The sequence below is a fragment of the Tachyglossus aculeatus genome, chromosome 25 (genome assembly GCF_015852505.1).
Source record: "Tachyglossus aculeatus isolate mTacAcu1 chromosome 25, mTacAcu1.pri, whole genome shotgun sequence".
Lineage (NCBI taxonomy): Eukaryota > Metazoa > Chordata > Mammalia > Monotremata > Tachyglossidae > Tachyglossus > Tachyglossus aculeatus.
The window spans coordinates 10,488,020-10,510,341 of NC_052090.1; the positions used below are offsets into that span (position 1 = coordinate 10,488,020).

The 22,322-nt window shown below is 46.9% G+C and overlaps 1 protein-coding gene across 1 annotated transcript in view; it reads right to left on the bottom strand.

Moving 5' to 3' along the window:
* GAREM1 (GRB2 associated regulator of MAPK1 subtype 1) overlaps window positions 1-21,508 on the bottom strand; it is a 161,694-nt gene extending 140,186 nt beyond the window's left edge. Inside the window, 1 exon segment of the mRNA XM_038766732.1 lies at window positions 21,390-21,508. Coding sequence (XP_038622660.1) covers window positions 21,390-21,504 — 115 coding nt within the window. The 5' untranslated portion in view covers window positions 21,505-21,508.
* Window positions 21,509-22,322: the final 814 nt, after the last annotated feature.

Genomic DNA, 22,322 nt, shown 5'->3' on the forward strand with positions numbered 1-22,322 from the left:
AGCTAGGAGCTTCCTCTGCTTTCTACTCGTAGAGGTAAGGTTATTAATCTACCGTGAATTAATTCCCCGGGGTAATTGGATCTAAAAAAGAACTGGAAGACAGAACACGGTGACAGCTTTATGTGCTGCAGCTTGAGATACCCCAGGGACGTCAAAGTTCAAACCTCTACCGTGTTCCTTTGTCCCTCTCGCTAGAGAATGGGGCACACACAGCTTTGGGGTTTGGCTCTGTTCGGCAGTCCTGTTTGGCTCGGTTCTGGGCCTTGAATTCACTGCATGTTGAGCGACACATTAAATGAACTTCAGGGGGAGGGAGACCTGGCCAAATCGAATAATACGAGGCAGATGCAGCAGAGATAAACTATAACTACCAACTCTTGTATTGTACATATTTATGTCTCTATTTTACTTGTACATATTTATTCTATTTATTTTATTTGCTTTATATGTTTTGTTGTCTGTCTCCCCCTTCTAGACTGTGAGCCCGCTGTTGGGTAGGGATCGTTTCTATATGTTGCAAACTTGTACTTACCAAGCACTTAGTACAGTGCTCTGCACACAGTAAGCGCTCAGTAAATACGATTGAGTGAATGAATGAACAAGGTCTGTTCTAAACCCCAGGACTGAAGGCAGTGTTTCCGTGCAAAATTGGGCAATACTAAGGTGGACCTCAATTTACTCACAAGATAAAAGTGCCTGACATTTAAGCAAGGGCACTTTCATTCATTCAATCATATTTATTGGGCGATTACAATGTTTAAAACACCGTAGTGAGCACTTGGGAGAATTCAACAATAAATAGACATGTTCCCTGCCCACCATGAGATTACCCAGTGTGGGCAATCTCTGCAGGGGGCATTTTCATCTTGCTACCGTGAAAGCAATAGGCTGAGTTGTCTGTGGATGCACAACACTTCCTAATTTTACTGTTCTCTCTCCTATTTAGACTGCGAGCCCTATTTGGGACAGGGACTGCGTCCAACCCAATGAACTAGTATCTGCCCCGGAATTTAGAACAGGGCTTGACACCCAATAAGGGCTTAACAAGTATCATAATCATAATAATATTACAATTGTGTTCTCTCGAGCACTTAGTACAGTGCTCTGGAAAGAGTAAGCATTCACTATATCCCACTGATTGACTGATTACAATTTTAGTAGCGTAAAAAATTCCTTTTTCCTAACAAACAAGGCTTCAAATCCTTCTGGCTGAAAACCCAAATGGACTAATTACTCCTGGAACCAAATGAAGGGTTTTTACAACTGCCTTGTTGTAAACCAACCCAAAACATAAATTGGAGCCTCTGTAGCATGTCAAAACTACTCTTACAAATTACACCCCGTGACAGTGCCTGCCACATTGTTCCAAGCACACATGCTTGGCGGGTTCCACATTTGGTGCTATCAACTACGATAGCCCTAAGTAGTGCTTGAACACAATCTTCCCAGTAAACCAACTCCCAGATGATTAAACTGGGACCCCAGTATACAGGGGTCTTTTTGCAGTAGTAGAAGTACTGGTGGTGGCTTTGAGACTGGGGTTTGGATGATCGGTGGGGATCACTACCACTTACTTACGATGAAGGATCACTTTATCACTCCCAGTATAAATCTCAAAAGCAGAAGCAACGTGGCCTAATGGATAGAGCCCATTCCCGGGAGTCAGAAGGACCTGGATCATAATCCCTACTCCACCACTTGTCTGCTGGGTGACCTTGGGCACGTTACTTCACGCAAGAAGCAGTGTGGCTCCGTGGAAAGAGCACGGGCTTGGGAGTCAGAGGTCATGGGTTCTAATCTCGGCTCTGTCACTTAATCAGCTGTGTGATTTTGGGCAAGTCACTTAACTTCTCTGTGCCTCAGTTACCTCATTTGTCAAATGGGGATTAAGACTGTGAGCCCCACGTGGGACAACCTGATGACCTTGTATACCCCCTTTGCACATAGTGATTAACAAATACCATCATTCTTCTTCTTATTATTATTATCATGACCACTTTTATGGGCAGGGAATGTATCTACCAAATCTGTCATACTGTACTCTCCCAAGTGGTGAGTTGTGCTCTGCACACAGTAAGCGCTCAGTAAACATACCAGTGACTGTTTGAACCCCCAAGGTTCTGGCTGCCACAGAAGTTGCACCTCCTATTCCCTAGGACAAAGTGCACCGACAGAAGCAGAAAAACATTACCACTGAAAACCATTAAAGGGATCAGCATGAAGCTAGCTATTCATTCATGCATTCAATCGAATTTATTAAACACTTATATTGTGTGCAGAGTGCTTGGCAAAGTATAATACAACAAAGAGTAACAATCCCTGCCCACAATAAGCTCACAATTTAGCCAGCACTTAGAACAGTGCTTGGCACACAGTAAGCGTTTAACAAATACCATTATTATTATTATACGATGGACACATAGCAAAAGCATCTTCTCACTAAGAGAAGGAGAACCTAAAATCGATACTTACTGAGTGCTTATTGTGTGCAGAGCCCTGTACTAAGCACCTGGGAAAATACAATAAACAGTTGGTAGACACGTTCCCTGCCCACAAGAAGTTTATAGTCATCTTAAGAAAAGGGGTGGGACAGATGGGGGGAAGAGAGAATTTTGTTTTTCCCATGTCTGCCATCAAAATCTGCTCCTAATTCTTCATGCCAGTTCATTCATTCATTCAAATGTATTTACTGAGCGCTTACTGTGTGCAAAGCATTGTACTCAGCACTTGGGGGGGTACAACAATAAACAGACACATTCCCTGCCTACAACGAGCTTACAGTCTAGAGTTCTTCAATCAATCAATGGTGTTTACTGAACACTTACTATGTGCAGAGCACTGTACTAAGCACTTGGGTGAGTATAATACTACAGAATTAGTAGACCTGTTCCCTGCCCGTCGCGAGCTTACCATTCTTATTAGGGAGATCTCCAAAACCTGAACAGAGACGCTAAATCGCTCTGCCACAGGCGATCATTTAGCTCTTAGAATGGTGCTTAGCACATAGTAAGTGCGTAACAAATACCATCATTATTCCAAAGCAACGTAGCTGTTGAGCACAGGACTTTTGAAACTTACCGAAACCCCCAGGTAACCAATGCCGATGCTATGTACTGTAATCACTGAATGGTATTCATTGAGCGCTTACTGTGTGCAGAGCACTGTACTAGGCGCTTGGGAGAGTACAATACAACAGAGCGGGTAGACATTCCCTGTCCACAATGAGCTTACAGTCTAGGAGGAGGAGACAGACATTAATATAATCAATCAATCACTCAATCAATCATATTTATTGAGCGCTTACTATGTGCAGAGCACTGTACTAAGCGCTTGGGAAGTACAAATTGGCAACACATAGAGACAGTCCCTACCCAACAGTGGGCTCACAGTCTAAAAGGGGGAGACAGAGAACAGAACCAAACATACCAACAAAATAAAATAAATAGGATAGAAATGTACAAGTAAAATAAATAAATAAATAAATAAATAGAGTAATAAATATGTACAACCATATATACATATATACAGGTGCTGTGGGGAAGGGAAGGAGGTAAGATGGGGGGATGGAAAGGGGGACGAGGGGGAATATAAATAAATAATATAAATAATAAATATAAATTATAATTATAATTATACATAATATAAATAAATAGATTACGGATAAGTGTTGTGGGAAAGTACTGTACAAAGTGAAGAATCAGACAAGAGGTTGACCCGAGTTAACTGCTACAGCCCTGACCTCCGGCAGTAAAAGAGAGTTTCTGAGAAGCCGAAGAAAGGTTTCCTGGCTTCCCCGGTGGAATCTGTAAGATCAGGACCTGGGGATTGTTCCAACGAGTGGACAGGGTCTAAGTAGTGCATGACAACTCACTGTGAATTATTTATTTGGTGGATGAGGTTTTTCTGCCCCCTGACCAAACCGACTGATTGCTAGTGTCTGCTCCCTGGCAAAACTAAGAGAATTGGGGGGGAGAGAGCAATAAACCAAGTAAAGCCTTAGCCTCAGTTCATAGCCAATATTGGAAGCTCAGAGAGCAGTCTTCCCCAAATACATGCAGATTCAGCCACGGTACGGCATGAGTTTCATGGGGAAAGCCTGCAACTTTCTGCCCTACACTGTCAATCATATTTATTGCGTGCTTACTGTGTGCAGAGCACTGTACTAAGCACTTAGGAGGGCACAACACAACAGAGTTCATTCATTCAATCGTATTTATTGGCCACTTACTGTGTGCGGAGCACTGTACTAAGCGCTTGGGAAGTACAAGTTGGCAACATATAGAGACGGTCCCTGCCCAACAGCGGGCTCACAGTAGACACGTTCCCTGCCCACGATGATCTTACAATCTAGAGCGGGAGACAGACATTAATATAAATAAATGACGGATATGTATGTAAGTGCACGGCAAAACCAAGTGCAAGGGTGACACTGAAGGAAGTGGGAAAAGAGGAAATGAGGGCCTGGTTGGGGAAGGCCTCTTGGAGGAGATGGACCTTCAGTAAAACTTCAAAGGTGGGGAAAGTGGTAGCTTGTCGAATTCTCAAGAGCCAGAAGTTACCTAAAGATAGAGACATCCAGCTGAAACCAAAAGCCTCTTAATCTAAACTGCATATTTGCAATCTTAAGCAAAAAAAAAGAGGCACATTCATTCATTCAATCATATTTATTGAGCGCTTACTGTGTGCAGAGCACTGTACTAAGCGCTTGGGAAGTACAAGTTGGCAACATATAGAGATGGTCCCTACCCAACAGCGGGCTCACAGTCTAGAATTATAATAATGATGCACTTACTATGTGCAAAGCACTATTCAAAGCACTGAGGCGATACAAGGTGATCAGGTTGTCCCACGCGGGGCTCACAGTTTTAATCCCCATTTTACAGATGAGGGAACTGAGGCACAGAGAAGTTAAGTGACTTGCCCAAAGTCACACAGCTGACAATTGGCGGAACCGGGATTTGAACCCATGATCTCTGACTCCAAAGCCCGTGCTCTTTCCACTGAGCCACGACAGCTAACTAGTTGCCTAGTTTAGGAGGATTCAGCAGACAACGAAGGGTAACTTAGCTCCCAGTGTTGACTGGACTGAATCAGCCATCTCGAATTGGTGCTTGCAGGAAGGAGAAGCAAAAAGAGGAAAATCAAGCAATGGTATTTATTGAGCATTTACTGTGTGCAGACTACTATACTAAGCTCTTGGGAGAGTAGAATATACTTGAGTTGGGTGGCCACATTCCCTGCCTATAGAGAGCTTATAGTCTGGATGGGGAGAGAGACATGAAAATAAGTTACAGATATAATAATAATAATAATGATGATGATGATGATATTTGTTAAGCGCTTATGTATACAAGTGTTGCAGGGCTGAGAATGGGGATGAATATCAAGGGCTTAAAGGGAACAGATCCAAGTACAGAAGGGAGAGGGAGTGAGGAAAATGAAGGTTCTTGGAAATGTGATTTTTAATAAGGTTTAGAAGGTGGGGAGAGTGGTGGTCTGTCATAATACTGAGGGGGAGGGAGATCCAGAGCAAAAAGATATATATACATCTATCTATATATCTGTGTATTTAGCTTTAATTCTATTTATTCTGATGGTATTGACATCTGTCTACTTGTTTTGTTGTCTGTCTCCCCCTTCTAGACTGAGAGCCCATTGTTGGGTAGGGACTGTCTCTATATGTTGCTGATTTGTTCTTCCCAAGCGCTTAGTACAGTGCTCTGCACACAGTAAGCACTCAATAAATGCGACTGAATGAATGAAAGGAGGATTTGGGCAAGGGGTCAGTGGTGAGATGGATGAGATCAAGGATAAGTGAGTAGGTTGGTGTTAGAGGAGCGAAGTTTGCGGGGTGGACTGTAGTAGGAAATCAGCAAGGTAAAGTGGAGGAGGAGAACTGATTGAGTGTGAGATAGATGAGATCAAGGATAAGGGAGCAGGTTGGTGTTAGAGGAGCCAAGTGTGTGGGGTGGACTGTAGTAGGAAATCAGCAAAGTGGAGGAGGAGAGCTGATTGAGTGACTGAAAACTGAAGACTGAAAACCCTCCTTCCATGATGGTGATGAAGACCAAGCCTGCCCCAGTAGCCCAATCCCAGACCCTCCCAGTGGCCCTACACTCCCCAGGAATCATGGCATTTCCAGAAGCCACCAGGGCTGAAACTCATCTCAAAGAGCCGGGATTGTGCTGAGATGGGAAAGCACTGCTTGCTCAAATTTGGTCATTGCTCCCCTTGTTCGCTCCTTGGCGGTGACGGAAATCTAGGGGGTTGAAGAGAGTAATGATTTTTCCCCTCACACAGCCAGTGCTTTTGAAACCATGACAGTCGGAGGTGAGGTCATCTCACTAATAATCTGAAAGCCTCTCCGACTGAAAAGACTTATCAAGGCTTCTCTGAGTCCACTGGAATACCCTAACCTTATCTTGTTTTACTCAGCTCAGTCGAAAGAAGAAAATGCTCATTGAAGGACTCAATATTAGGAAAGTCTAATCCTACAAAAGTATTTTTTTCCATTGTATGTGTGTGAGCGCACATACACATGCACACAGACACACACACCCTCTAGCTCATTTTTTTGAAGTAAATTCTTCCCTGGAGAAAATCTAGCACCAATGCATCTGGACTCTTCTTCCAGAAGACATTAAACGAATACTATGGTTTTCACCAATGCCCCAAGGGAAGCAGTGGCTTTAAAGTTAATTAAAAGTTTCTTTTTATAAAAATTCATTTCCTGGGGCTCCTTGTGGCTGAGAAAGGTGAGGAAGTCATAGCTAGCAGCAACCCATCAGTGGATTCTTCTCCTTAGGGAAAACGACATGTTTTTCATATTTGAAGATGATCTTCCTCACATTTGTGATGAGGCTGGACAGACAAGGAGGTGCTTGTATTATTACTTGTGGTATTTGTTAAGTGCTTACTATGTGCCAGGCACTGTACTAAGCACTGGGGGAGATACAAGGTAATTGGGTTGGACACAGTCCCTGTCCCACAGAGGGCTCACAGTCTTAATCCCCAATTTACAGATTAGGTAAGTGAAGCACAGAAAAGTAAAATGACTTGTCAAGGTCACACAGCAGACAAGTGGGGGAGCAGGGATTAAAATTCTGGTGCTTCTGACTCTCAACCCCATGCTGTTTCCACTAGACCATTCGTTTTTCTCACACTGTTAACACACAGATTTTGGCAAAGAATAATAGCGATAGTTGCAGGCTTGACACGTAGCAAGCACTATACAAAGCATTGGGGTAGCTACAAGATAAGCAGGTTGGATAAAGTTCCTGTCCTACGTGGGGCTCCCAGCCTAAGTAGGAATCAATCAGGGAGGTAGAGGACAATCGGGAGTGCAAGTAATGCTACTGTGACCACCAAGACCAAAGGAGTTACCTGAAGGAGGCCCTTGGGTGCTGTACCCTGAACTTAGGTTCAGAACTGGGGCCAGAACGGCATAAACCCACACGCAGGGGGTCGGGGGAGAGGGAGAGGATTGTCAGGCCAGGCTCAGGAACCCTCCACACAACCAAATTTCATAACCTGGAAGGAGAGTACTACACAGTAATACAACAGAAACATTCCTCGCTCACAGTGAGCTTTTCTAGGGGACGAGCTTGAGGAGAATAGTTAGAAGCTTTGGGTCGACCAGCCAGATTCCTCTTCGCAAAAGGAAGGGATCAGAATAGGGTCAGTTCAGTCCATCAGGGAGAATTAGTTGTTGAACCTGCTGTGCTTTGTTGTCAAACCTTCAAACCAGAGGTTCTGCTCACATGGAATGGGCATTGGAGGATGGATATACAGGTACTTTGGGTCTGAACACTTATCTCTGTGTTCTAGATTGTGAGACTCCTGAGGGACAAGGTCTGTGACTAATTCCCCCCATGATATTTTCCAGCATTTAGTATAGCACTGTGTTCAATATTATAAGTACTAGTGTCACACAAGTTTTCCCCTCTGTCCCCCACGGCCATTAATAATAACAATGATGGCATTTGTTAAGCACTTAAGTGCGAAGCACTGTTCTAAGCACTGGGGGGATACAAGGTGATCAGGTTGTCCCATGTGGGGCTCACAGTCTTAATCCCCATTTTACAGATGAGGGAACTGAGGCTGAGAGAAGTTAGGTGACTTGCCCAAGGTCACACAGCAGACTTGTGGCGGAGCCGGGATTAGAACCCATGACCTCTGACTCACAAGCCTGTGCTCTTTCCACTGAGCCAGGCTGCCTTTCATAACCAGAACCTGAGTTCTAATAGAGATGGGGGTGCAGTGGATGAAGAGCAAGTTGGAGAAATCCAGAAGGAAGACAGTACGAAGAAAAGTCACGATGCTCCACACAAGGTGCCTTCAGTCAACTCTAGCGCTTGCAAACTTATTTACATTTTCCTTAGCCTTTGTGTATATAAGTATACACAAGTATTGTGAACAGTTGTAAATATTTTCACATTTGTCTCCATCAATCAATCAATCAATTGTATTTATTGAGCGCTTACCGTGTGCAGAGCACTGTACTAAGCGCTTGGGAAGTACAAGTTGGCAACATATAGAGACGGTCCCTACCCAACAGTGGGTTCACAGTCTAGAAGGGGGAGAGAGAGAGAGTGCAAGCTCCCGGAAGGTAGGGAATGTGTCACTTCTTTATTCTGTACTTCCCAAGCACCTAGTACAGTGAAGTGCACCAAGTGGGTGCTCAATAACTGCTACTACTAACTAAATCAATCTCTTAAGATTTACTACACTCACAAGAGATGCCCGGGGCCAGCATCGCGTTCCTAGAATTCACCAGTCTTTGAAAGACAAAGAATGCTTTATGCCATGCTTGCAGAAAAGCACACATTCGAATTTCATTCATTTTAATATCTATGCCCCATGGGCAGATGGAAAGGGGCAGGCCGGTAAAATCTGACTGCTGAATGGTGACATCACCATCTTTCTCATCATCACGATTATTGGTTCAGTGCCCTGTGATGGAGTCTGGCAAACTTTGGAAATTAGCAGACACCAGTCCCTGCACTGATGCAGTCTTCTCATGAGGGAAGAGTCCTACTCTCTGAAAGTGACGAAATTCCTGTCTACCCAATCAGAGCAACCAAGGAACCTCCAAAATCAGTTCGTTCATTCATTCAATCATATTTATTGAGCACTTACTGTGTGCAGAGCACTGTACTAAGCTCTTGGGAAGTACAAGTACAAGTTTGAATTGTAAAAGCCTTCCCAGGGCTTCATTCCTAATGGGTCAAAAGGCCAATTCTCCATCACCCTCTGTGCAACTGCGGTGGACACGGTCACCTCTCCTTGGTTGGGGGTGGGGAGGTACTTGGATTTCACCTCTACTCCCCTTCTCCTCACCACACCCTAAAACTCTGGTACTTAACTACGTGGCCGTCCCCAATCCATTTAGCATAATACTAAATAATTGGGATAATTGTTAAGCACTTGCCTATATGTGCCAAACAATATGGCAGTAGTTAGGCATACCTGTATGAATTAAGCACTTACTCTGTGCCAAGCACTGTACTAAGCCCTGGGAAAGTATACAGAGGTGGGAATTAGACACAGTCCCTATCCCTCAGGAGGCTCGCAATTTAAGAATATAAGGGGAGACTATAAAGGGAGAAGTTAAGTGCCAGGGGGAGTTATACCATCAGAACGGGTACAATCCCTGTCCTTCAGGGGGCTCAATATCTAAGGGCAAGGGAGAACAGGTTTCTGGACCAGAATTTCTACTCAGATTGTGAGAGTCATGCAGGACAGGGACTGTGTCCAACCTGATTAACCTGTATCTACCCCAGGTCTTGGAACAGTGCGTAACGCACAGTAAGCACTGAAATATCGTGAAACAAAAAACAAATTTCTGGTGCTAATTTTAGCCAGAAGGGCCTTTCTTGCTTGTCCCAACCCCGCTCCCTAAAGACGTCTCTGGTGCGCAGGCCACGGCACTTTCCCTCTGCTCATTCCAGCAGCATGGATCCACGGAAGGCCCAATGGTTGCCATCAATCAATGCTATTTATTGAATACTTACTCTTTGCAGAGCACTGTACTAAGCGCTTGGGAGTGTACAGTACAACAGACACATTCCCACCCCACAAAAACAGCTAAATGGTATTTATTGAGGGCTCACTGTGTGCAGAGCACTGCACTAAGTGCTTAGGAGAGTACAACAGAACTGAGTTGGTAGACACATTCCCTGCCCACAACGAGCACATTTCCAAATCAGACCCTTGATGTGGCAGGCTCTGCCTCCCACCTCCCCCCCCAATCTTTTACAAACTTCAGCCTAGATTAGAGAGGCATGCTGTGATTTCAGCTGCCCCTGAAGGTCACCCTGCAGCTACAGCCAGGACAGAATGCAGTAGCCAAACTACTAGTTAAGGACACGAGCTACCAGGGAAGCAACTTCCCCAGATTCCACAGTCCGCAATGCCAGGCATCTTGCTGAACAAGAATTAACAACAATCCCATCTCCGCAGGGGTGGATTACAGTAAACTCCCATTTCAACAGACCCCCAGGGACCCGACCAAAGCTCTCAGATCTGGATTCCACATGCCCCCATAAAAAAGGGCCTACGGTCAATCCAATAACACAGATGCTCTAGTATGTGAAATGTCAATACGGGAAAAACTCACTGTCAGTTGTTTTGGCAATCCATGGCCGCTACTTCTGGACACCTGAATCGATAGGGCGCACCCTCTGCTTAATTTCTCTTTGCCTCCCTTTCCTCACCTATAAATTGGGGATTAAATAGCTGTTCTCCCACCTCCTAAGACTGTGAGCCCCAGGTGGGTCGGGCTGTGTCCGATCTGCTTATCTACCCCAGTAGATAGTTCAGTATATAGAAAGTGTTGAACGAATATTACTATTATGATTACAGATAACATTAGTAAGTCATATTTTCCTTTGAAAGCAGAGCCTGGGGAGGAAATGGACTTTATTTTGAATGATTTACTCTTCCACGAAGTATCAATCTGAGCTGAAACAACACTGGGATGTAGCTTTTCTGAAGTGGGGAGAATTGGGTCATCAGGGCTGGGTTTGCCATGATATTCAGAAACATGCCAGATTTGGTGAACTCTAATCTGCCCTTCCTCTCCTTGCTCTTCCACCTTTTCCCTCCCATCAGTCCCTTCCCACCTCACCTCTGCCCTCTCACCTGGAGGTCCCAGAGAGCTAGACTCCCCAACTGGCTTAGACGAGAAGCAGTGTGGCCTACTGGATAGAGCACGGGCCTGGGAGTTGGAAAATCTGGGTTCTAATTCCAGCTCCGCCACTTGCCTGCTGTGTGGCCTTGGGCAAGTCACTTCACTTCCCTGTGCCTCGGTTACCTCATCTGTAAAATGGAGTTAGAGACTGTGAGCCCCATGTGGGGCATGGACTGTGCCCAACTTAGTTTGTGAATCTACCCCAGCGCTTAGTACAGTGCCTGGCACATAATATGCGCTTAAACACCTAAAGAAAAAAAATGGGGTTCATAGCTTGGAGATTCTCCCGCTGTTGGGTAGGGACCGTCTCTATACATTGCCAACTTGTACTTCCCAAGTGCTTAGTACAGTGCTCTGCACACAGTAAGCGCTCAATGAATACGATTGAATGAATTATATTTCAGTGCACGGGAGAGCTGGAGCTCAGAAAGCTGGAGGAGAAGCCAACCTTCCCTGTACCTTCCAGGGCCTGGACCCTGAATCGGCAGGCTGGGGAAGGTACGGCTGACAGAGCCTCACAAACACCCATCACAGATGAGGAGCATCCACCTGATCTCTTCTCTGCCCCTCCAGAACATTCCAGGATAGCCACTATAAAGCTGAAGATCCAATACAGCACGGATGCCAGGAGAAATTAAGGGACTCTTAATTGAACAGGCCCTGAATATTTGGAGATCACTTTTCCCTACCCCCCAGGGCAGCTGCAGAGCATTTGAGAATGGTCAAGAAATTTAAGACTAAAGGGATTAAAAGCTCTTAGTTTTGCACTTCCGCTCCACTCAAAAAAAAAAAAAAACCCAAACAAAAAACAGAAGTTAGCCGGTCATTTGGGATAATCTGTTTGTTTTGAAGATTGACAACCTCAAAATTCTGGAGTCCTGAGCTGCTGGGGGAAATCTACAGATTTTTCTATTGGCCCGGCACCTAAGGGCAGAACCAAGAAGGGTGCCTCACCCACACCTAATCTGCTTCCTTCTTTCCCTAGCCGAAGTCAACTATGCCACTGCTGTCACGTTCCTCCCCTGAACCACTCCTTTGAGAGATAGAAAGCAATCTAATTCCCAGTGAGGTATGCGTTTCACCATTAGGGCTACCTGATTTTATAACTCCTGACGTTTTCGTCTCCATGCCCTCTTGGCTCAGCCCCAGTGAGAGCTTCACCGTGGGGCTCCTGAAAAGAAAGTGAGACGGTGCTCAAGTGCCACTGTTGGAAGTACGGCAATACCCGGCTCCCCTACCCTACCCTGAAGCGTGAAGAGAAATTCTTACACCCCTCTCTCTACCATCCTTCCTTCTCCAAACTCCCAATCCTAGCACCAATGATCTAACGGAGAAGATCTGGATTCTTCTCGCCTCCCACGTTCCACCACATCCCTTTCCTCTTCCCCCGGCGAAAAGATGGAATGGAATCCAAGGGACTGCCCGATTTCTATTAGATAAGGGCCTATGAGGGGCTGCTCGATTTCTATTAGATAAAGGCCTAGGTATGGGGGTGAAGGGCAGTAAATCCACACCCAATAATGGGATAGGGAGGGTGGCTGGGAGCAGAGGGAGGGGAACTGGGTGACGTTGTGAGTCAGTTACTATAGCCTGAACGGCTGCCAGCTCAGCCTGGCAGGCAGATTAAACTTGGCATCTTTTTAAGCACGAGAGTCTGAGGGTCGTTTAAACTGCTTTAAGTAGCAAGGTTATTTTACCAGCAAATTAGGCTCTCGCAGGACCCTTGTAAAATGAGCACAATCTCACACAGTTGGTTTAGTTCCATAAAAACGACCGGCGAGTCCAGACGTAAAAGCCTCAGACTCTTTCCTGGCAAAAATTGGTGGAAGTCGCAACAAAGGGCCAATATATTACAGCTGGGGCCTGGAACACTTCCGACAGTTCCCCAGGGGATCCAGGGAGAGCGCACCCTGCCCCTTATTGTTGCAAAGCGAAGAGTGAAGGGAGGACGGCGGGGAGAGGGGGCGAAGAGGGCTTGGGTCAAGTTCTCTTTAAAATACCAATGCCCGGAAGTCAGTGTGGGAACTCGGCTCCATCCGATGCAACACGCCCGGCTGCCAGTTCTTTGTACCAGAAAGGAGGAAGAAAAGAACAAGTTTTTGTCCTTTTCAAACCCTCCAAGTTGCAATGGAGAGGCAGCGTGGTCTAGTGGGTAGAGCCCGGGCCTGGAAATCAGAAGGACCTGGCTTCTACAAGAAGCAGTGTTGCGTGGTGGATAGAGCACGGTCCTGAGAGTCAGAAGGCTGTGGGTTCTAATCTTGCTCCGCCACTTGTCAGCTGTGTGACCTCGGGCAAGTTACTTCCCTTCAATCAATCAGTCAATCGTATTTAGTGAGCGCTTACTGTGTGCAGAGCACTGTACTAAGCGCTTGGGAAGTACAAGTTGGCAACATACAGAGACAGTCCCTACCCAACAGTGGGCTCACAGTCTAAAAGGGGGAGACAGAGAACAAAACCAAACATACTAACAAAATAAAATAGAGTACATATGTACAAGTAAAATAGAGTAATAATAGTAATGATAGCATTTATTAAGCGCTTACTATGTGCAAAGCACTGTTCTAAGCGCTGGGGAGGTTACAAGGTGATCAGGTTGTCCCACGGGGGGCTCACAGTCTTAATCCCCATTTTTCAGATGAGGGAACTGAGGCGCAGAGAAGTTAAGTGACTTGCCCAAAATCACACAGCTGACAGTTGGCGGAGCTGGGATTTGAACCCATGACCTCTGACTCCAAAGCCCGGGCTCTTTCCAGTGAGCCACGCTGCTTCTCATAATTAATTAATTCACAATTAATTAATTCATAATTAATAATTATGGTACTCATTAAATGCTTCCTATGTGCCAGGGCCTGTTCTAAGCAGTGGTGTCACTACAATTTAATCCAGTAATAAATATGTACAAACATATATACATATATATATAGGTGCTGTGGGGAAGGGAAGGAGGTAAAAATGGGGATTAAGACTGGGAGCCCTGTTTGGGACAAGGGCGGTGTCCATTCTGATTAGCTTGTGTCTCCCCCAGTGCTTAGTACAGTGCCTAGCACACAGTAATCGCTTAATAGCATAAGAAAAGGAGGGAAGCCCAGCTGTCTTGTGTATTCCGGGACACTCACTTCTCCAGGAGAGTCACTTCAGGGTTTTCTGTTTGGTGGAGCGGCTCACCATCTCTTCCCACTCACTCACCTCTCTTCCAAAGATACCTGCCCTCCACCTCCTGCATTCACTCCCCTTTCCTTCTAAGCTGCTACTCACTCTCCCTCCCAGCTGTTCACATCAGCAGCTGTCAAAAATCTCACAGCTTTTCCATGACCCTTCACACCCCTAATGTCCCCAAGGAATTAGCACTTCGGGTTTTCCCAAGTGCCTGCGAACTTTTCTGATTTTAAGACGACAAAAAAAAAAAAAAACCGAGTCACATGGCTCCCCCTGATCGCTGAGCCACAGGTTGGAAGGGCTAGGCTGTGAAGCAGCGTTGCTCAGTGGAAAGAGCCCGGGCTTTGGAGTCAGAGGTCGTGGGTTCAAATCCCGGCTCTGCCAATTGTCAGTTGTGTGACTTTGGGGAAGTCACTTAACTTCTCTGTGCCTCAGCACCCTCATCTGTAAAATGGGGATTAAGACTGAGCCCCATGTGAGACAGTCTGATTACCTTGTATCGCCCCAGTGCTTAGAACAGTGCTTTGTACATAGTAAGCGCTTAATACCAAAATTATTATTATTATTATCCTCTCCTGGGTTACTTTTTAAATTGGGTATCCATCCTTTCACTCCCCTTTTGCGCTTCCTGACAGCTCTCCGTGACTTGTTTAAATACTTGCTTAAGCTCTGGTGTTGGAGAAAGCTCCTTAACAACAGAGGGCACTGCCCCCAGGTGCTTCACACTTGCCTGCTACCCTTTATTCAAATGTATTTATTGAGCGCTTACTGTGTGCAGAGCACTGTACTAAACGCTTGAAAAAGAATGGTATTTGTTAAGCGCTTACTATGTGCCAAGCACTGTTCTAAGCGCTGGAATAGATACAAGGTAATAATCAGGTTGCCCCACGTGGGGCTCACAGTCTTCATCCCCATTTTACAGATGGGCTAATTGAGGCACAGAGAAGTGAAGTGACTTCCCCAAGGTCACACAGCAGAGCGAGACCGTTCTCTAGTTGTGAAACCACCAAGACAAAACCATTTGGGGCACGGAGAAATATCCTCCAAAAATCGAGCAATAAAGTTCCTGCAGCTCGCAGAGAAAAGGAGTGCACTGTGCCAGGGTAACTACCCAACTACTTGAGGAGGGCAACGCATATGTTGGCAAACCGAATGCAGATTTTTTTAAAAAAACTATTTTTAGGGAACTGACGGGGTTTCAGAGGACTCGGGTCGGGGTCCGACTCTGGGTTCTTGTGTGTCCTATCGCTTTTCCGAAATGGACCTTCTCCGAGCTAATGATTAACTGGTGATGGCCCACCGGTCCATCGGTCCGGAACGGCTTCCGCCCCCGGTGCCCAGGGCAGAGCAGGGGCAGCGTGGCTCAGTGGAAAAAGCCCGGGCTTTGGAGTCAGAGGTCATGGGTTCTCAACCCGGCTCCGCCACTTGCCAGCTGTGTGACTTTGGGCAAGTCACTCAACTTCTCTATGCCTCCGTTACCTCATCTGGAAAATGGGGATGAAGACTGTGAGCCCCACGTGGGACGACCTGATCACCTTGTACCTCTCAATGTCTAGAAAAGTGCTTGGCACATAGCATGCGCTTAACAAATGCCATCATTATTATTATGATGTGGGACAAACTGATCACCTTGTACCTCTCAGCACTTAGACTAGTGCTTGGCACATAGTAAGCACTTAACAAATGCCATCATTATTATTATTATGTGGGACAAACTGATCACCTTGTACCTCTCAGTGCTTAGACTAGTGCTTGGCACATAGTAAGCACTTAACAAATGCCATCATTATTATTATTATGTGGGACAAACTGATCACCTTGTACCTCTCAGCACTTAGACTAGTGCTTGGCACATAGTAAGCACTTAACAAATGCCATCATTATTATTATTATGTAGGACAAACTGATCACCTTGTACCTCTCAGAGCTTAGAAAAGTGCTTGGCACATAGCATGCGCTTAACAAATGCAATCATTCTTATTATTATGTGGGACAAACTGATCACCTTGTACCTCTCAGCACTTAGAAAAGTGCTGGGCACATAGCATGCGCTTAACAAATGCCATCATTATTATTATTATGTGGGACAAACTGATCACCTTGTACCTCTCAGCGCTTAGAAAAGTGCTTGGCACATAGCATGCGCTTAACAAATGCCATCATTATTATTATTATGTGGGACAAACTGATCACCTTGTACCTCTCAGCACTTAGAACAGTGCTTGGCACATAGCATGCGCTTAACAAATGCCATCATTATTATTATTATGTGGGACAAACTGATCACCTTGTACCTCTCAGCAATTAGAACAGTGCTTGGCACATAGCATGCGCTTAAAAAATGCAATCATTCTTATTATTATGTGGGACAAACTGATCACCTTGTACCTCTCAGCACTTAGAAAAGTGCTTGGCACATAGCATGCGCTTAACAAATGCCATCATTATTATTATTATGTGGGACAAACTGATCACCTTGTACCTCTCAGCGCTTAGAACAGTGCTTGGCACATAGTAAGTGCTTAACAATTGCCATCATTATTATTATTATGTGGGACAAACTGATCACCTTGTACCTCTCAGCGCTTAGAACAGTGCCTGGCACATAGTAAGCGCTTAACAAATATCATCATTATTATTAAATGCCCAGGCCCCTTTGACCGGCGGGGTTTACCCCCTGCCCGGGGTGGGGACCAGGCGCCCGGGCCCGCGTTAGAAAGTTGCCCACAGTGGCGGGCTGGACAAAGTCCGACGGAGAGGAAGGCGATGGAGGGAAGCGATCGTCATTCATTCATTCACTCATCAGCGTGGCTCAGTGGAAAGAGCCAGGGCTTGGGAGTCAAAGGTCATGGGTTCTAATCCCGGCTCCGCCGATTGTCAGCTGTGTGACTTTGGGCAAGTCACAACTTCTCTGTGCCTCAGTTCCCTCATCTGTAAAACGGGGATGAAGACCGTGAGCCCCACGTGGGACAACCTGATCACCTGCACACACCCCCAGAACTTAGAACAGTGCTTGGCATGTAGTAAGCGCTTAACAAATGCCATCATTATTATTATTCATTCACTCAATCATATTGATTGAGCGCTTACTGTGTGCACAGCACTGGACTAACCTCCCCAGCGCTTAGAAAAGTGCTTTGCACAGTAAGCGCTTAATAAATGCCATCATCATCGTTATTACTATTAAGCGCTCAGGAAGTACAAATCGGCAACACAGAGACGTGGCGTGGCTCAGTGGAAAGAGCAAGGGCTTTGGAGTCAGAGGTCGTGGGTTCAAATGCAGAGCAGAGCACTGTACTAAGTGCTTGGGAAGTACAAGTTGGCAACATATAGAGACAGTCCCTACCCAACAGCGAGCTCACAGTCTAGAAGGGGGAGACAGACAACAAAACAAACATATAAACCAAATAAAATAAATAGAATAAATATGTACAAGTAAATTAGAGTAATAAATATGTACAAACCTATATACAAATTCATTCATTCATTCAATCGTATTTATTGAGCGCTTACTGTGTGCAGAGCACTGTACTAGGCGCTTGGGAAGTACAAGCTGGCAACATATAGAGACGGTCCCTACCCAACAGTGGGCTCACAGTCTAGAATGGGGAAACAGACAACAAAACAAACATAAACCAAATAAAATAAATAGAATAAATATGTACCTACCCAACAGCAGGCTCACAGTCTAGAAGGGGGACACAGACAACAAAACATATAGACCAAATAAAATAAATAGAATAAATATGTACAAGTAAAATAGAGTAACAAATATGTACAAACATATGTACAGGTGCTGTGGGAGGGAAGGAGGTGGGGGCTCAGTCTGGGAAGGCCTCCTGGAGGAGGTGAGCGTTTAGTACAGCGTTCCTAGTACAGCGGGGGTGAGCGTTTCCCAAGCGTTTAGTATAGCACTCTGCACTCAGTAAGCGCTCAATAAATACGATTGAGTATTTAGACTCTTCTAGACTGTGAGCCCGCTGCTGGGTAGGGACCGTCTCTATACGTTGCCAACTTGGACTTCCCAAGCGCTTAGTACAGTGCTCTGCACACAGTGAGCGCTCAATAAATGCGATTGAATGAATGAATGAATGATCGCCCGGCTGCGGGGGCGGGCGAGCGCTGGGGTCCGACGGTGCGCACATTCATTTATTCAATCGTATTTATTGAGCGCTTACTGTGTGCGGAGCACTGTACTAAGCGCTTGGGAAGTCCAAGTTGGCAACATATAGAGACGGTCCCTCCCCAACAGCGGGCTCACAGTCTAGAAGGGGGAGACAGACGACAAGACAAAACATATTAACAAAATAGAGTAAATTCATTCATGCAGAGCACTGGACTAAGCGCTCTAGACTGTGAGCCCACTGTTGGCCCCTTGTTGGGTAGGGACCATCTCTATACGTTGCCAACTTGTACTTCCCAAGCGCTTAGTACAGTGCTCTGCACACAGTAAGCGCTCAGTAAATACGATTGAATGAATGAATGAATGTTGGGTAGGGACCGTCTCTATACGTTGCCAACTTGTACTTCCCAAGCGCTTAGTCCAGTGCTCTGCACACAGTACGCGCTCAATAAATACGATTGATTGATTGACTGATTGATTGGGAAGTCCAAGTTGGCAACATACAGAGCCGGTCCCTACCCAACAACAGGCTCACAGTCTAGAAGGGGGAGACAGACAACATTCAATCAATCGTATTTATTGGGCGCTTACTGTGTGCGGGGCACTGTACTAAGCGCTTGGGAAGAACAAGTTGGCAACATACAGAGCCGGTCCCTCCCCAACAGCGGGCTCACAGTCTAGAAGGGGGAGACAGACCTAACATTCATTCAATCATATTTATTGGGCGCTTACTGGGTGCTGAGCACTGTACTAAGCGCTTGGGAAGTCCAAGTTGGCAACCTATAGAGACGGTCCCTACCCAACAGCGGGCTCACAGTCTAGAAGGGGGAGACAGACAACATTCATTCAATCGTATTTACTGAGCGCTAACTGTGTGCGGGGCACTGTACTGAGCGCTTGGGAAGTCCAAGTTGGCAACATACAGAGCCGGTCCCTCCCCAACTGCGGGCTCACAGTCTAGAAGGGGGAATCAATCAATCAATCAATCGTATTTATTGAGCGCTTACTGTGTGCAGAGCACTGTACTAAGCGCTTGGGAAGAACAAGTTGGCAACATACAGGGACGGTCCCTCCCCAACAGCGGGCTCGCAGCCTAGAAGGGGGAGACAGACAACATTCATTCAATCGTATTTACTGAGCGCTTACTGTGTGCGGGGCACTGTACTAAGCGCTTGGGAAGTACAAGTGGCAACCTATAGAGACGGTCCCTACCCAACAGTGGGCTCACAGTCTAGAAGGGGGAGACAGAGAACATCCATTCAATCGTATTTCCTGAGCGCTTACTGTGTGCGGGGCACTGTACTGAGCGCTTGGGAAGTACAAGTTGGCAACATATAGAGACAGTCCCTACCCAACAGTGGGCTCACAGTCTAAACGGGGGAGACAGAGAACAAAACCAAACATACTAACAAAATAAAATAAATAGAATAGATATGTACAAGTAAAATAAATAAATAAATAGAGTAATAAATCTGTACAAACATATATCCGTATATACAGGTGCTGTGGGGAAGGGAAGGAGGTAAGATGGGGGGGATGGAGAGGGGGACGAGGGGGAGAGGAACATTCATTCAATCGTATTTATTGGGCGCTTACTGGGTGCAGACAGCGCTTAGCACAGTGCTCCGCACCCCGTAAGCGCTCAATAAATACGATTGATTGCAGAGCACTGTACTGGGCGCTTGGGAAGTCCAAGTTGGCAACCTATAGGGACGGTCCCTCCCCACCAGTGGGCTCCCAGTCTAGTCTTCCTGAGCAGTAAGCGCTCACTACGTACGATTGCATGTTGCCAGTTTGTACTTCCCAAGCGCTCAGTACAGTGCTCTGCACGCAGCAAGCGCTCAATAAATACGACTGATGATGAGGGCTCAGTAGGAAAGAGCCCGGGCTTTGGAGTCCGAGGTCACGGGTTCGAATCCCGGCTCCGCCACCTGTCCGCTGTGTGGCTTTGGGCAAGTCACTTCACTTCTGCGGGCCTCGGTTCCCTCGTCTGTAGGAAAGAGGCCCGGGCTCTGGAGTCCGAGGTCATGGGTTCGAATCCCGGCTCCGCCACCTGTCCGCTGTGTGGCTTTGGGCAAGTCACTTCACTTCTGCGCGCCTCGGTTCCCTCGTCTGTAGGAAAGAGGCCCGGGCTCTGGAGTCCGAGGTCATGGGTTCGAATCCCGGCTCCGCCACCTGTCCGCTGTGTGACTTTGGGCAAGTCACTTCACTTTGGGCAAGTCACTTCACTTCACTTGTCTCCCCCTTTTAGACTGTGAGCCCACTGTTGGGTAGGGACTGTCTCTATGTGATGCCAATTTGTACTTCCCAAGCGCTTAGTACAGTGCTCTGCACATAGTAAGCGCTCAATAAATACGATTGATTGATTGATTGTACTTCCCAAGCGCTTAGTACAGTGCTCTGCACATAGTAAGCGCTCAATAAATACGATTGATTGATTGATTGATTGATTCGCTTCTGCGGGCCTCAGTTCCCTCGTCTGTAGGAAAGAGCCCGGGCTCTGGAGTCCGAGGTCACGGGTTCGAATCCCGGCTCCGCCACCTGTCCGCTGTGTGGCTTTGGGCAAGTCACTTCTGCGGGCCTCAGTTCCCTCGTCTGTAAAATGGGGATTGAATCTGCGAGCCCCACGAGGGACAACCTGGTCGCCTTGGAACCTCCCCAGCGCTTGGAACAGCGCTTTGCACAGAGTAAGCGCTTAATAAATGCCATCATTATTATTAGAATGAATGAATGAATGAATGAATGAATGAATGAAGGAACGATCGTCCGGCTGAGGGGGCGCGAGCGCCCAGTTGCGCGCGCGCGCGCGCGCGAGCGCGTGCAAGCACCCACAACGGTGCTCGCGCGCGCGCGCGCGCACGCGCACAGGGCGCCCAGGGTCTGCACGGGGGGGGGGGGGGGGGGGGGGGGCGTCCTCACCGCTGTCCAGCCGTGCGATCTGGGGCAGCCGGTGCGTGCTGACCAGCAAGTCCAGCGGGACGGCCGCTCCGCTCCACTTCAGGTCGCCGAGGCTGCCGCCCGGCCACGACTCCATGGTCCCCGCGGGGCCGGGCGGCCGGCCAGGGACGGCGGGGAACCGGGGGAACGAGGAGGGGAAGGAGGAGGAGGAGCCGCGCCGAGACGCCGCTCCATAGCAGCGCCCCCGGCACTGACTAATCAGCCCGCTGCCGGGCACGCCTGCGCCGATCGCCCGGGACACGCCCCCTCCCTCCCAGCCAATCACCGCCCGAGGCCCGACCAGGCCACGCCCACCTCCCCTCCATGGCCACGCCCACCTCCGCCCTGGCCCCGCCCACCGCCCTCGTCGGCTCCGGCGCGCCCCCTCGCGGACCCGGCCGGAGGTGCCGCGCCCCAGCCGCGGGGACGGACTCTGACGCCTTCAATCAATCAATCAATCAATCAATCAATCATCAATCAATGGTATTTATTGATCAATCAATGGTATTTATTGATCAATCAATCGTATTTATTGATCAAACAATCAATCAATCGTATTTATTGAGCGCTTGCTGTGTGCAGAGCACTGGACTAAGCACTTGGGAAGTACAACTTGGCAACATAGAGGGACGGTCCCTACCCAACAGTGGGCAATCAGATCTAATAATAAATGATCAGGGTATTCGTTCATTCATTCATTTATTCATTCAATCATTCATTCATTCGTATTTATTGAGCGCTTACTGTGTGCAGAGCACTGGACTAAGCGCTTGGGAAGTCCAAGTTGGCAACATAGAGAGACGGTCCCTACCCAACAGTGGGCAATCAGATCTAATAATAGATAATGAGGGTATTTGTTCGTTCATTCATTCATTCATTCGTTCATTCATTCATTCATTCATTCATTCATTCATT